The 17,691-nt window shown below is 38.0% G+C and overlaps 2 protein-coding genes across 2 annotated transcripts in view; one reads left to right on the forward strand and one right to left on the reverse strand.

Annotated features, from left to right (window-relative positions):
- Positions 1-7,286, forward strand: part of LOC106877050 (testis-specific serine/threonine-protein kinase 6) — a 24,502-nt gene extending 17,216 nt beyond the window's left edge. The window contains exon 3 of the mRNA XM_014925835.3: positions 6,452-7,286. Within this exon, the coding sequence (XP_014781321.1) occupies positions 6,452-6,949 (498 nt within the window). The 3' untranslated portion in view covers positions 6,950-7,286. The remainder of the gene's footprint in view (positions 1-6,451) is intronic.
- A 6,529-nt stretch (positions 7,287-13,815) lies between these two features.
- LOC106877041 (uncharacterized) lies at positions 13,816-14,361 on the reverse strand. The gene has a single exon (XM_014925826.1). The coding sequence runs from the start codon at positions 14,359-14,361 to the stop codon at positions 13,816-13,818; it is 546 nt and encodes a 181-aa protein (XP_014781312.1).
- Positions 14,362-17,691: the final 3,330 nt, after the last annotated feature.

Here is a 17,691-nt window from a genome sequence, read left to right on the forward strand (position 1 = left end):
TATATATGTAATATATATATATATATATATATATATATATATATATATATATATATATATATATATATATATATACACACACACACATACACATATCTACGATGATTTTCGTGTCCCAGGTCCCAGGTGTTCGGACAGTGGTTGCTAGTAAGTTTTAAGCTTATAAAATATTAATATAAATATATGTATATATAATGTGTGAATGTGTGTGTGTAATACATATATATGTATGTTTGCATGTATGTAATGTTTTGCTCCCTTTCTACAAACTCTGTGTTCATTTCCTGATAAAGTCATCCTTATCTTTCGTCCTTTCGAGATCGATAACTAGAGTACCAGTCTAGGACAGTGGATCGACGTAAATCTTAGTGTGTCTTATAGGATGGCTGTGGTATTTGTTTCAGCTGTTTGCGTTCTGGTGGCAAGGTCTGAAACGACAGATGTCTTGCTTTTCCCTTGGTCATGGGTGACGAGAGGAAAAGAAACTTGTATGTGCGGTTGCACATGCGACTCTGGATAATCTTTCGTGTGTGTGTGTGTGTGTGTGTTGTGTTTTCATTTCTGTTCTTTTTCTTTTCTGTTTTCTCACTCTCATTTATTCTCTCTCTCTCTCTCTCTCTCTCTCTCTCTCTCTCTCTCTCTCTCTCTCTCTTTCACTCTCTCTTTCTTTCTCTCTTTCTTTCTCTTACTCTTCCTCCCGCTCTCCTTGCTTCACATTTTATATTTGAAAATTAAAAGGTTTCATAATAAAGTTCTCAATGAATATATTCAAGAATCATTTAAATGAAAATGTATAATTATGGTGCAGTAAGGACACAAACTGCAGAATTTTCTTTATGAATTCTACAGTTTAGAGATTCATGCAAGAACACGAAGCCTCTTAAATCAAGACACACACAAGCGCCTAAAGCGAATAATACACAAATACTCTATGAACACACACTCATACATACATGCATTCGGGCACGCATTATCTTGTACACGTATGCAAACAAATTAAAAGCACTCACAAGCACAAGTGCACGCAAACACGAGAATATGCCTACACGGCTGTCCGCATTAATGAAAAAAACATACGAATACAGAATAGCCCACACAAACTAAAGAGGGGTCCTCTGTGTGTCGGCTTTAACAAAATAGAAATAACAGCCAAATTTTTCTGTGCCCACATATTACCGTGTTACAGAAAAGAAGGGCATATTGAATGATATTGTTCCAGATATAGAAAATGTCGAGAAGGTTATGATTAGAATGCCCTTGATTATAGGTGATCATGATCAGATTAGCTTAGGATTAAACAAGAATGACTGCATATACATTTTGTCACACGTATATAAGCTATGTATACAAATGCAAAGTGGCGTATATGTATATGTATATATATATATATATATATATATATATATATATATATATATATATATATATATATATATATATATATATATATATATATGTATGTATATATGTATATATGTATATTTATATGTATGTGTATATATGTATATGTATAAATGTTTATGTATGTATATATATATATATATATATATATATATATATATGTACATATGTATATGTATATATGTATATATATATATATATATATATATATATATATATATATATATATATATATATAAGTATGTATATATGTGTGTGTGTGTGTGTATGTGTGTGTATACTAGCTGACGTACCCAGTAATTCCCGGGAAAGCGGGGCTTATCCCTTGGTTCCGTTCTCATAATTGTTTCGCGAATCCAATAACAACAATACAAAGTATATAGCCCTTATAACGGTTTTTGTGCATTTTCAGAGAATACTGAACTGTCTTACACAGTATTTTGTTTTTAGGAATTCCCAATAAATTATGTACTAACATGAGATTAGATACCCGATACTAAGAATTCAAATAAAGTAGCCCTGAAAAGGGTTTTAATGCGTTCCCAGAGTATATAGAACATAGGAGGAAATACTAATAAGGTATGTATGCTAAATCGTGAAGCATGTTACATAATAACAGGCTAATCAGATATGAGATAACAATTCAAAGTAAATAATTTTGATAAGGGCTTTTGTGCGTTCCCAGAGAATATTACCCTCAGAGGCGCTAGCGTTGGTATATTCGTGAATGAGTCACTTACCGAAATAAGTGGATTTATTGTTTAGGAAAATATTATTTACTTGTTTAAGGGTTGTTGGCACTCCGTCGCTTACGACGTCGAGGGTTCCAGTTGATCCGATCAACGGAACAGCCTGCTCGTGAAATTAACGTGCAAGTGGCTGAGCACTCCACTGACACGTGTTGTTTAAGGGTTGTACTGGATAAATTGCGAAAATAACTCTAACAGTTCAAATACCAAGAAATAAGCATACTCAATTTCATTTTTACCAAATAATTTAGGAAAATGAATGAGTTAAGGATCCCTATTATCGATTTTTTTCAACAATCTCAGCATGCTATGAGGTTTCCAGACATTAGTTCTACTCTCGTGTCAAGTTTCATCAAAATCGATAAAACGATGTAGGAGGAGTTAGCTAACAACTCCACAAACACACCCACAGACAGAATTTCCCACATGTGTAGTAGATATATGTAGATGTGTGCGCGCGCGCGTGTAATTTATTACAACTGAATGCTTACCTCACGACTCGAGTTTCATGCCACAATAATTTTCAGGCGAGAACTGTTACAATTCAGCTGTGGTATCGTATATATTTGTCGGTGTGGATATGGTTTAATGTTTGTCTTTGTTCCAATAGTTTACTGATTAGTTGCTATTTTTCTGCCTCTTCATTGACTATCTTTTGGTAAGAATGGTATGTTTTTTATATACTTGCTCATTTCAGAAATATTAACCTAGTTAAGACAGTGGATGACCTTCTCACGTCCGAATGTACTCGAACGGAAGATCTCACATCTGAGTGTATTAAAAATAGCTTGATACGAATACATATTCACACACACACTCACATACGCAGACACACAGGCACACGTACACACTGGCACACATACACACTGGTACACACACGCATACATGCATACATACATACATGCATACATACATACATGCATACATGTGCCGTTTATCTTGATATGAGATCACCATGTCGCGCACATATGGTGTGATGCATGTGCCTGGTGTACCCTTATCAGACAGGTAGTCATGATGGGTATATTGGGCTTCGTATATTTTACCCCAGTGTCACTTTGATGGCATGCACTGCTCTCGCATACATACATATATACATACATGTGTGTGTGTGTGTGTGTGTGTGTGTGTGTGTGTGTGAGTATACGTGCGCACAAATAATTTTTAAGAATTGTCATCTACCAATTATTAGCTTTGGGAAATATACCTATCAGAGATAAGTTTCATTTTGTAAGTCAGCTGTAGCCACTACGGAATGAACGGAATAATTTTATTGTAATAAAGTGTATGCTGTAGCGTAGCGTAGTGTTGGAGTGAATGAATAATTTTGTGAGGTAAAGTGTGAATGTGTGAAGTGGGTATGGACAGCATCATATAGACTTCGGATTCAAAAATACACAGACATACGCATATTTTTTTATATATGTATGTGTGTATGTATACATATATGCGTGCGTGCATGCATACATACATACATACATACATACATACATACATACATACATACATACATACATACATACATACATATATATATATATATATATATATATATATATATATATATATATATATATATATATATATATTTGGTCATCCCATAAATAATGCTGCTTTTCTTCCTTTATTTTTCAAAATTAAGATAAGCAAAGTTGTTGTTTTTTTAATCTAAAATATACTCTCTTTCAATTTCTTCAGTGCTCTTTCATCTATCTGGTAGACTTGCAAGGCACCTCTTCCAAAATCCATTTGTCTGTAACGCAACGTACTCCTCCAATACTGTTTTGACCTTGTCTACAGAATTCGTATTTTTTCTGTCCAAATGATTTTGAAGACTACGGAATATATGATAATCAGATGGGGCAATGTCCGGCGAATATGGTTGGTGGGGTATCGTTTCCTATTCAAACTGTTCCAGCTTTTGGAATGTCGCTGTATGTGGCCGAGATTTATCCTCATGGGAGAACACCTTTCGTCTTGAAACCAAAGACGATTGTTTTTCTTCTAGTTCTGACTTAAGCTGCTCAAGCTGCTCGCAGTAGATCTCCTTTTTTATCGTTTGGTTTCGGTTTAAAAGTTCAAAACGGACTAAACCTTTCATATCCTACCAAACAGATAACAACACTTTACGAGGGTAAAAACCTTCTTTAGCCTGGGATATCGGTGTTTCTCCTTTCTCTACTCACTGTCTTCGGCGCTTGACATTTTTATAGATAACCCATTTCTTGTTACCAGTCACTATTCGGTCCAAAAATGGTTCATTTGTGAGACGTGACAGCAAACCAGAGCACACATTCACTCTCTGCGCACGATTAGACTTGTAATGTTTGTGAGAAAGACATTCACCCAATTTGCTGACTTTTTCGAAGGCACGCAGGTGTCAATGAGTGGTTGAAGGATTAAATCCAAGCTTCTCTGCTAGTTACTCAACAGTTACGATGGGATTTTGTTCCACCAGGGTTTGCAGTACGTTCTCGTTCAGCTCTACAGATCTTCCAGGACGAGGCTCGTCTTCTAGGCTGTAATTTCCGGCTCGGAATTTTTGGAACCACCGTTGAAACTGGCTTACGCTTATTGTCCGATCCCCACATACTGCATTAATATTTCTCGCATTTTCGTGCGTTGTTTCCTTTATTGAACTCAAAGCAAAATATGCCTAATATGCTCCTTTATCACTTCCATTATAGCTTTGAAAAAATAACTGTTAAAATCGAACTGCACTCTTCAAAACTTGCACTAAGAATAAGGACAAGGTAAAATTACCACCTGCTTTTATAGCAAGTTGAGGCTGGTAGTTTATCTTGTGCCCCTCCGACTTTTAGTTCATGCAATTGAAAATACTGCATTATTTACGGGATGACACAATATATACACATATTTAAATACACATATGCATACGCATGCATATATATGCATGTGTTTATATATTTATGTGTATGTAATGTAAAAGTATCTATAAATCGTGGTAAAAACAGTGGGTTACCATCCAGTATGAACTAGGCTTGTACAGAAAACACAAATGAATCGCTCATTGATAAAGTTTATTAATCAATACATCAAAAACACTTCGTCCCATATCGAGATTGGACAGAAAATTCTGATAAGATGACGTATGTGTTCTGATCAATAAGTATCCGAATTGTTGCCATAGTAACAAAGCTAAAGCACGCAGAGTAAAGCCGCTCTGCACAGATTGATCTTCAACTCTGTTGTGCATGTGCACTAAGTGTTAACATTCTAGCTCACTTCCTCTGTTTACAGCAGTGCTTGGAGGGAAGGTGTGTAACGTAAGATCGTCGCATTGACAATGACAGAGAAAGTTGGACAGAGAATCGGCGTCAAATTTTGCCAAAAGCTTGGTGATACCAGTTCAGAGGCCAATGCAAAGTTTTCAGAAAATTTTCATCATTCTCGACACAATTAAGGAGTTCCTGCGCAACTGAAACCCGAGTGTCATTTTGGTCAGCTGAAAGTTGTTTTCGCACAAACTTGGCAGACATGCGTCTCATACCCATATCTTCAGTGATAATGGACTGAACTGAACCGTAACTAATCTGCACATCCACTGATAACTTACGGATGGTGATTCGACGATTTCCCTCACAGCTGCACGTACATCTGCGATATTTTTCTCAGTTCTGTTGGTTGCAGGTCTCTCAGAATGTTCGACAATATCGACAGATTTTCGGCCATCTTGGAAACGTCTGAAACACTCGTACACTTTTGCTTAGTTCATACACTCCTCTCTATACACTTTCTACAACTTTGCGTAGGCCTCTGAGCTGGTATCGCCGTGACAAGTTTCTCTGTCATGGTCAATGACACACCTTCCTTCCAAGCACTGCTGTAAACAGAGGAAGTGAGCTAGAACCTTAAAACTTACTGCGCATGCACAGCAGAGTTCAAGGTCAATCTTTGCCTAGCGGCTGTACTCTGCGTGCTTTAGCTTTGTTACTATGGCAACAGTTCGGATACTTATTGATCAGACCTCGTATGCTATATAACTATAGTTCACAAGCATCAAATGTTGTTTATTAGAAAGAATTATGCAAAAAAATTGAGTGGGAACTGACTTGATTGTGTGTGTGTGTGTGTGTGTGTGTGTGTGTGTGTGTGTGTGTGTGTGTACAGAGAGAGAGAGAGAGAAAGAGAGTGAGTGAGTGAGTGAGTGAGTGAGTGAGAGAGAGAAAAAGAGATACACACGCGCATTGTAAACTATTTCAAAAGTAAAATATTGCAAATAACATCAATTTATAATTCATATAATTTTCTATTTTGACATTATTTCATGATTTCTGCAGATTTGTCAAGCGACCAAATATCTCCACGACCAAAACATCACACATCGAGATCTTAAGCTGGAGAATCTTCTCTTAGACCAAAGTAACTCAGTAAAGATTACAGATTTCAGCTTTGCCAAATTTAATTCGAAACACGATCTCAGTCGAACGTACTGTGGATCGAAATCGTACGCATCTCCAGAAATATTGACTGGAGAACCATATGATCCACATAAAGCTGATGTTTGGGCTATTGGTGCTATAATGTACATCATATGTACCGGTAAGATGCCGTTTAACGAAAACAGGGGTTTGAAAAAAATCCTTGAAGAACAAAGGAATCTTGTTTTTCCGTGGTTTAGATTTCAACTCTCCGAAAGTTTTCAAAAGTTAATATGTTGTATATTTACTTATAATTATATAAAGAGACCCTCGATTGAAGTTATACTCGAAAACGAATGGCTCAAAGAGAAAAACAGTTCACTTCAATCTCTGCCTGATAATGATAAGGATTTGTAGTGGGAAAAGGGGTTACAAATAGCATCTTCTTCCCACTCTACAAACTCCACCCCTATTATTCCACATTCGAATTCTGAACACTCCTTAATTGTTTGGGATTTATTTGTGACCATTTCTTCTCCATCCCTCTCTTCTTCTTCTTCTTCTTCTTCTTCTTCTACTACTACTACTACTACTACTACTACTACTACTACTACTACTACTACTACTGCTACTACTACTGCTACCTCGTCTAGCTATCTAATGAGATGTTTATTTTTTTAAATAAAAACGAACAAGAACAGAAAACAAATAAAAAATAAATGGTTTATTATAATAAAAAATATGTATATTATTATTCAGTAGTCGTTTTTATCACATGCTTTCATAGCGCTACATAGCTCAGTTCTGTGTGCCTTGAGTATGTGCTATAGTTTGTTTTGTTGCTGTTATTTTTTGCAAGTGACTAATTTCAAGAGTATAAAACTATTTATGATACATTTCTAAATCACTGAGAGAGATTTATACAGTAGTAACACGATAAAGTGGTGTTATGTTGTCAACTTAACGTGACAGTTCAATGAAAGGGAAGAATACTACTGCTATTTAGCCCTAGGAAGCACCAGGAGCTTATCTCCCCCTTTGTAAACATAAGGACACAGGAAATGTGTCAAGGCCGACAGGAAGCGGTGCTTCCTAGGGTTAAATAGCAGTAGTATTCTTCCTTTTCATGGGACTGTCACATTAAGTTGACAACATACCAAAACTGTTCTCCATTATATATGAAGAAAATTAAGGCGGTGAGCTTGCAGAATCGTTAGCACGCCGGACGAAATGCTTAGCGGTATTTCGTCCGTCGCTATGTTCTGAGTTCAAATTTCACCGATATCGACTTTGCTTTTTATCCTTTCGGGACACTGGGGTCGATGTAATCGATTAGTCCCCTACCCCCGAATTTCAGGCCTTGTGCCTTCAGTAGAAAGGATTATATATGAAGAAAATTGCCATAGCAATTCACGAAATTTAGAAAACCACCGTTTTATATATGTACAATTTCGAAAGCCATTTTGCCGGGTTTAGTTCTGAATGGTAGTGAAGCTGAAACAAAAAAATCCTAACTCAGACAAAGTAGTAGTAGTAGTAGTCGTAAATATTCTTCTCTACTCTAGGCGCAAGGCCCGAAATTTTGGGGGAGGAGGCCAGTCGATTAGATCGATCCCAGTACACAACTGGTATTTAATTTATCGACTCCGAAAGGATGAAAGGCAAAGTCGACCTCGGCGGAATTTGAACTCAGAACGTAAAGACAGACGAAATACCGCAAAGCATTTCGCCCGACGTGCTAACGTTTCTTGTTTCTTATTTCTTTATTGCCCACAAGGGGCTAAACATAGAGGGGACAAACAAGGACAGACAAAGGGATTAAGTCGATTACATCGACCCCAGTGTATAACTGGTACTTAATTTATCGACCCCGAAAGGATGAAAGGCAAAGTCGACCTCGGTTGAATTTGAACTCAGAACGTAACAGCAGACGAAATACCGCGAAGCATTTCGCCCGGCGTGCTAACGTTTCCGCCAGCTCACCGCCTTAGTAGTAGTAAATATTGAAGCAAGCAGGCACCACAGATACAGCTCCCATAAATAGTAATATTTACGAAGATTACCAAAGGTTTCTTTCAAAACGTAGAGAATTTTGTTTTCAAAACGTACAGAATCTGATCAAAACGTACAGAATATTACTGAAGCCCCCAAATACAGTCAAAACGAACTTTTTATACATTTTTCTATTTGGAAAACATTTATTGAAACGTTGAATGTTTGGACATCAAAAAGAAAAATCATCTTCGCGAGGAGGTTCTCTGTTGTATCAATTTTTTTCAAATAATATTTAACAAAGTCATTCATCCGGCTCCCACGTCGTACATTCGGTATTTCGTAACAATGTTTTCGACCTCATAAGAGCATTAAGCGTAGAAGTTTTCAAGCAATTTCGATTTTTAGTTTTGATATTGTGGAAAACAGAGAAAATTCTTTCTGACGATGCAGAGGTGTGTGGTAAAGAATGAAGATTGAGCATGAAGATGTAAATAGTGGACAGCGGTACTCATCACCACATTTCTCTTGTGAAACAGCAAACCAAGATTTTTCTGGCTCGTTATATGGGATGAAAGAACAACTTTGAACCGAATAATTTCTTCGAAATCTTTTTCATCACAAAGACTTGGGAATCGCATGATAAGTGATATAATTGACCTTGGCCTTCTTTTAATTATGTTGGTTGGGTCCAAGGCCTCTAGTAATCCCAAATTGTTCTGCATATCGCTAGACGAAAACCGCACGAACATTTGATTTGAAAGACTAACAAAGAATCGTAGTATATTCTGTCGGAAAATCAACAATTCATCAGGGACAATAGTGGTAGCATTTTCGTATAAAATTCTCTCAGCTACAGCGCCAAAGTAGATACAATCTAATGGTTGGTGTGTCATTGCATTGTTGACATTAATATCATACACATTGATGACAGAAAGTAAGTCAGGTCTGATAAAATTGCTCAAAACTCCCTTCATTCCAGCGTTGATGACTCTTTTAAGCTTATACATCCGATAGCCTTCGGCCTGGAATTCCAGATCAAGTTTATTAACGTCGTTTAAAATGAAAGAGAGAAATGTTAAATACATCTTTATAAGAGGATTCTTCATTTCAGTGAGAATTCGTCGAGCCGTAATCGGACACCCACCCTCTAATGTTGCTTGTGTGAAATATGCCAGCAATGTCGGCCACTGCTCTAAAATGCGCTGCACAACTTGCTTGAGAGGCAGCCATCTAGTGCAACTTGCATGCAGGATTTTGTGAGTATCAATTGAAGCTATTTTCTGCAAATCTTTGAATTCATTGATACGTTTAGAACTGTGACTAAAGTATGCATAAATACTTCTTATCAATTCTTCGACAGAATTCGGTAATTCATTGCACACGTTTGGTGAACATAAGTGTAAAGAATGACAAACACAGGCTTGCACAAAAAGATCTGGCCTGTTCTGCTTCAACAAGTGCTGAACGCCTCTTTTGCTTCCCATCATAACATTTGCATTATCACAGGTGAAACCTATCAAATTTTCCAGAGGAATAGCGTGTTCGTTTAAAAATGATAGAAGACAGTTGTGCATACTCGTAGTACTACAATCCCGTATTTCTATAAATGTAAGAAAATCGTCGACTGCCTTTTGAATTTCAACGTCATAATATCTGGAAGCCAGGACAAGTTGTTTTAGTGTTGAAACATTAGTTGTTTCATCAATAACGAGTGAGAATTTTGATGAATGGAGTTTTTTTAATAAAGTGTTGAAGCCGTAGGGGCCAATGGCCTTAAGAAAGATGTATGTGCCTTTCGTTCGTGCACACTTTGCATCCTGGGCGATTTTAGAATCAGGACAGGCGTTTGCAACAAGGCCAGGTAAGTGGTCCAAAATCGAAATTGGGAGATTATGCTCAGCAATAAATGCTCAGTATTTTAATTCAGCAGCTGCTACTTTCTTGGAATGTGAAGAAAACGATGAGGCCTCGAAATAATTGGTCAACTTTTTTGCTTTATTTGTTTCATTTGCATTCTTGCGGTGTTTTCCTATCTGCTCATGTCGTAAAATTTGGCTCAAACTACCGGCAATTTCACACTTGCATAATATGCATTTGCCTTTAGCTGTATTGTTCTTGCCTCTCTACCAACTAGAAACTTTTTCATCGCACAACAATTTTTGCGGAAGTTTCCTATCATACGAAGCCCATCTAACCTTCTTATCTGGTACTTTAAGTTCATTATCAGAGAAATGTTCCGTTTTCAAAGTTCTATCACTTATATCTTACTCCAGTTATAGTTTTGTAAGATTTATTTGAATTAATCAAATTATTAAACACATTAAATACCGTTTAAAATCCGGGTTAAGAAATCTATGCTTGTGTTCAGACTGATACGGCAGGATTGTATAAATAAGCACTGTAAAATTGAGTCTAATTTATCAAACTTAAAAAAAAAAATAATCACTTACCTTCAGTCTGTGAGTAAACTTCTTGTGTTAAGACAGCTATGGCGTAGCAAACAGGACGTATATGCATTCACCCAAAATTACAGACGCCCTTGATCTCATTAGTCAACGCGTGCCTGCATGCAGCCGCGTTTGCGAAAGCAGACCGGACGTACTTTTATTTTTAATAAGCTCACAAACACGCATATGTGAAGAACCAATCAATCAATGCGCCAAAACCTGAATTTAAAAAACCAATAGCAGCATCACTAAAACGTACAGCAAATTCTCCTGAACGTACAAGACATCAAAATTTTGGCCAAAACGTACAGTTTTGTGCGAACGTAGTCATTGGCAGTAATTTACTGAATGAAAAAAAGTATATATAGTTTTTGTTTCAGTTTTACTAATAAAATGTTTGAAATACCTGAAGATCAATTGTATTACCTGGAGTCCTCAAACATTTTCAATTGTATATGCAGTTTTGGTAAACAATCATTCCCCGTCGTTGTTTATACAGTAAAATGGCGACCCATGAGATAGCGGGAAGAGGTGTTAGCCACAGTGGTGGTAGCAATCTCAGTATCGAACGTTCTCACAAAAAAAAAAAGGTGTTAGCAATTACAAATACAAAGACTTGCATTAAAAACAAACATTAATATTAAACAAGCGCAAACGTGACTGTGCGGCAAGTAGTTTGCTTTCTGGCCATATGGTCCCGGATTCAGTCCCACTACGTGACATTTTGAGCAGGTGTCTTCCACTATAGCCTCGGTTCCGACCAAAGCCTTGTGAGTAAATTTGGTAGACAGAAACTAAAAGCCCGTCACGCACACACAAACACACACACACACACACACACACACACACACACACACATATACATACACACGTATATGTATCTGGTGCGTGTGTGTGAGTGTGTGCATATATATATATATATATATATATATATATATATATAATTATAAGATCTGGTAATTAGTCATATATTAATATATTAATTAATAGCGATTAATTATCAGGGGGCCAGCACATTTAAAGAATCAAAGAGATTCAGAAATATTATCTGCAATCTCAGGGGATTAAGGTACATTTTAAAAAATAACGTCGACCACTAACGTGGACAATTAATGCGCTAGAAATAGATCACATCTTGTGTCTATTAAGACCTATATATATATATATATATATATATATATATATCACCTTGACCGACCAGTCCGTCGGGCGTCCATTTGACACCGCTGGTCACAGCACGATGTCCACTCTTCTCAGGATCGCGCCTTCCTCATCCACGTGGTCCCAATCGCCCTCCTAAAATCGTTACTCCACCGTCGTGGAGGCCTTCCGAGTTGGTCGTTCCCGCTCGCGCGAGTACCACTCGACAACTGCGCGGGTCCACCGATTAACGGTGAGCCGGGCGACGTGTCCATCCCATCTAAACTTGCTGCGTGTATATTCTATGATGGCATCCCTCACGCCGGACTTCTGTCTGATGACCTCGCTACTGATGTGCTCCCTCAACGAGATTACAAGCATTGACCTCTCCATGGCTCTTTAAGTAGTTACCAATCTCTGCTCTTCTCTCTTTGTTGTAGCCCATGTTTCTCTACCATATAACATTGCAGGTAGAACTGTGCTATTGATAAGGCTGGTCCTGTCCGCGGGTGGTCCTGTCGCGGGTGGTCCTGTTGCGGGTGGTCCTGTCGCAGGTGGTCCTGTCCTACCTTCCCTTGAGCACTTCTCTTATGCCATTAAACGCCTTCCATCCGGCCCTTACTCTCCACGAGATCTCCTTTTCGATGTCATGGCACATATTCACTTCCTGTCCCGTGCAGACATATTCCTTTACCTCCTCTATTTCTTCACTGCCGACCACCATTTGATCTGTTGGTACGTTGTCGGACCGTATGAACTTCGTTTTCATGCGGTTCATCTTGAGACCTACTGCAGAGCTTTTGATGTCGAGCTCCGTCAGCATGGTCTGAAGCTGATCCGTGGTTTCAGCGATGATTACGATGTCATCAGCGAAACGGAGGTGGGTGAGTAGCTCGCCATTGATGTTGACACCGCCTTGCCAGTCGATGCCTCTGATGATCTGCTCGAAACATGCAGGGAAAAGTTTTGGAGAGATCGCATCTCTTTGCTTCACTCCCTTCTCGACCGGCACTCGTACGGGTGATGACAGCAGAGCTATGTCGATGGTCATCCGGAATTTGCCTTCCTGAGCAGTTGCACACATTGCACCTCGACTCCTTGCCTCTGCAGCGAGTTCAGCACTGCGTTGGTTTCGACGCCGTCGAAGGCCTTCTCATAGTCTACAAACGCAACGCAAATAGACAGTTTGTACTCATTCGCTCGCTCAAGCAGTTGTGTTAGAGTAAATATATGGTCTCTTGTACTGTAGTTCTTCCGGAAGCCGGCTTGCTCCCTCGGTTGTTGTTCGTCGAGATGACGTGACAACCTATTCATAATTATCTTTGTGAACAGCTTGTACACGTGAGACAGCAGGCATATGGGTCGGTAGTTCTTTAGATCTTCTCTATCGCCCTTCTTATATAGCAGGATGGTATTTGGCTCTTTCCACTGCGAGGGAACTCTTCCCTTGTCTAGATAGTGCGTGAATCGCTCGGCGAGGATTTTCCAGAGCTGCTCTTCGCCTGACTTTAACACCTCCGATGTTATACCGTCTTTCCCTGGCGCCTTTCCGTTTTTCATCAAGCCGATGGCTCTTTCGACCTCACTGACAATGATAGGTGGCACATTTTCTTCCTGTTGGAGTGGTGGTAGTGGCTGGACATTTCTAGTAGACTTGAAGAGCTTGGTGTAGAAGTCTTCGCAAATTTTTCCATCTCGCTCTTATTGTTGACCGAATCCATCTGTATTCTTCAGGGCCATCACCTCCGATCTATATAGTGCCATGTCCATCTTGCATTTATTGAGGCTCTTCTTTTCCTCTGCGGCCTTCAGGATCTTCTCCATCCGGTATGCCTCAAAGTCCCTCTTCAGTTGCTGACGAATCACTCTGCTGAGAAGGGAATATTCAAGGTGATCTTCAATAGTCCTCTTCTCTAGTATCTTCGTAGTTTCCTCCGAGACTCCTCCCTTCTTCTCTCTCAGACACACTCCCTTAGCCTTTCTTAAACACTCCTTCAGCTTCCCTATCAGTGAGTTGTAGTCATCGTCTATGCCGTCTCCTTTGCACCAGATTTCCTGCAGAATGGCTTCCTGCAGCTTCGCCTCGTTGAAGACTCGGACGCGTTTTCCCTTCGACGCCAAATGCAGCGCCATCTTCTCCCTCGTCCCGTCGATGACGACCCTCGCCCTCACCAGACGATGATCGCTGCCGGCGTTGAATAGCGTCACGACGGAGATGTCATGTAATATGCGTCGCTTGTCGACCATGATGTAGTCGATCTCTTTTCGGTGCCTATATATATATATATATATATATATATATATATATATATATATATATATATATATATATATATATATATATATGTATGTATGTATGTATGTATAAAGTAATATAGGTTTCAATGAAAAGACAACTTTCGAGATATTGAACCAAAAACAGATTATTTTCCTCAATATACTCTTCGAAAGACACTACACCTCATATAAAATATACAATATATAGGTACACAATATATATATATATAATATATATTCGTATGTGATCACTTGAATCAGTTCTAAAACATAAAAAGGTCGGACGTTAAATGTACACAGTCACTGCATTGCAAAATCATAAATATTAAAGAATATCTAATCATATTCCTTTCTACTCTAGGCACAAGGCCCGAAATTTTGGGAGAGGGGGTGAGTCGATAAGATTGACCCCAGTATGCAACTGGTACTTAATTTATCGACCCGAAAGGATGAAAGGCAAAAGTCGACCTCGGCGGAATTTGAATTCAGAACTTAAAGTCAGATGAAATAACGCTAAGCATTTCGCTTAGCGAGCTAACGTTTCTACCAGCTCACCGCCTTTCTAATCATAAATATTTTAGAATATCTAATCTTTCAGATAATAAAAGAATTTTCAATAATCATGCATCATTGTATAAAACAGCACTTAAGAATAATGGTTTTCACGAGAACATTTATTATATAAGAAATACAACTTTTAAAAGTAAACTAAGTAAACTCTTTCCAGGCTAAATTAAATATTAAATATTAACATTCCGTCAGTTAATGAGCCCGTTGTACAATGGATTCCCCATATACATAGGAGATATTATCAACCTTTTAGTTATAACTTTGCAATAGATTCAGTAAGAAACAGGCAGATTAGGAATAATACCACTAGAAAGTAGGAAATAATTTGGTTCACCCCCACCTTTTTCCCTTCAAGTTAACCCATTAAGTCCCATTGTCCTATAAATAGGACACTAAATGAGAACATTAAAAAAGCTATATCACATTGTCTCAGTGTCCTATTTATAGGACACCGAATATTTCCATTTCTACTTGAAGTAGAGTAGTTTTAATAATTATTTTTTTCATTTTAACCAGAGAGGTTTTTTAAAAAAATCATCACCCAGAACATAAACAATTGTAGTAAGAAAAATCACAACAGTAAACAAAGCATAATGCCATTCCCTCAAACAAACAACAATGAAAAAGTCAGAGCAATGACAACAAACAATAACAAAGACTCTTTCGATTACAACTTTTTTCCGAAAGAAGACCGATGGGCATGGAAAAACGTAACAAATACAAGCAAAAGGGAAGGGCATCGACCAATTTCTCTCATAGATGACAACCGAGAGCTTGGTGATGAGTCTGACGCCAAAAGTCTATAAGCATTCACTGTTGAGATACCCACATAAAGCAATGACTTTCACTGCTAACATATTCTATTCAGTGCTGCAGGAAGCCATTGGCTCACTCTGTAAACTGAACTGCCCGGTTAACGCGAATGTAAGTTAAGAAATTTCTTCCACTTATTATCTTCTTCGCATGTCAAACTGAAATTAGTTTGCGCAAATGCATGCGACATGAGGTCAATTTGGAAAAAAGGTAACTTGCTTAGCGATTCGAAGTCACTAGAGTTAGATATACTAATACTAATGAAACCAAAATATCTGAGATTCAGGTACGAAAACGAATAGGACGTTGTTGATAATTTCTGTCCATTAACTTTGCTATATGCAAAGTTAAAGATTTTACCAAGGAGCTAACAAGGAAATTGCTGCTTGTCTTCCATAGCATCGTTGTGAATACCCAGACCTGCGTGATCCATGAATGATCTATTCTACATCAGACGATATAACAGAAGGTGAGTAACAAACCTGGCTTCCTTGAGGTTCTAATCAATTTGGATCAATTATCATCTTTTGATCGGCCACTGCTACACGACTGAAAGCAACAATTTCACTTCTGTTTTCAGGGGCTGAATTATTTCAACGTATTGCGTCATCTGTTATTTGCTTAGATTGAATAGCCTCCTCTCGGAACCGTTTTGGACCGTGCGATCAGTCTATCAAGGAAGTTCTTTCTCATCTCTTCTGTACATACTGATTCTGGGAACCACCAGTATTAATCAATTATATCAACTGCAGTAATTGACTGACTCTAAACTTTATCATCCATGACCTTGGAGGAATTTGAATTTATAGAACCGGAACTAAATATTACCAGGCGTTTTGATCGACGCTCAAGCGAATTTGCTAACTCATTACTCTTCTACTTTATAAGTTCATTTTCCATTCAGTTCGAAGATGACTTTCTTTCTGAGGTGTATAGAATTAGTACCAGTCCAAAGAGGTGACGGGGCGATATAATCAACTATTATCATGACAGTGGTGTTCCACGATGAACACAGTCCTATAATCGAAACGTGTAACAAAATAAATTAGTATCTTGAGTCTATTTTGCAAGCATATTTCGTAGTTGGCCAATCTCTGAAAACCTTTCACTATTTCCTATGCTTCAGATTCATCATGAGGAACATTCCTACGTTAGATATCGAGATATCGTCGAGAACTGAAGAAAAAAGGCAGAATAGCATTATAAGTTCTCTTGACCAATTATGACATGTCACTTAAAACTGAGCACAATGTATACAAGTCAATAGTAATCCTAACTTCGTTGTTTAAGTCAAAATTTGTAGTGCATGTACAATGTCTTTTGTCCACTAGTGGGTATCATCTGCAAAGATGAAAATGTATAGAACAGCATGTCATTCGGTGCAATTTCCCAAGGTTTGAAAGTTTCTGAGTCCAATAGAGCAAACACTTATTCTGTACGAATGAATCCAGAAAACTTAAACAATAAAGTAGATATCCTTTACTTCGACTAGAAGATATCTGCTCTGGTTCCCGAGACTTAGAAAAACGGCCTTAGCAACTATAACTAAATGCCAAGACCTGGACTACTCTCTCATTCAGTCAGAAGTCCTGATGTAATCTGTGCTTCACCAGGATCAGTAAGTTTTCGAGGCAAACGATGGATGATAACTTGACACCCAGCGAATGTTATTTTCCCACATGCATGTGCAACATGTGATTTAATATCAACATCCAAGACACTTGCCAAAAGTGCTGCGCAGTGGAATCGAACCTGGAAGCAAATATGTGCGAAGTGAATTTCTTAACCAAGATGTTATACTTTTTGTGGTAATGTATAGGTAAATGAATTAAACAAAAGACAATATAATACCAACATAAACAACTAAAATAATGTTGGATTGCCTTTCTACAATGAATTAAGTATGAAATTCTTTCA

Source organism: Octopus bimaculoides, chromosome 2 (assembly GCF_046866305.1).
Source record: "Octopus bimaculoides isolate indiv1 chromosome 2, ASM4686630v1, whole genome shotgun sequence".
NCBI lineage: Eukaryota > Metazoa > Mollusca > Cephalopoda > Octopoda > Octopodidae > Octopus > Octopus bimaculoides.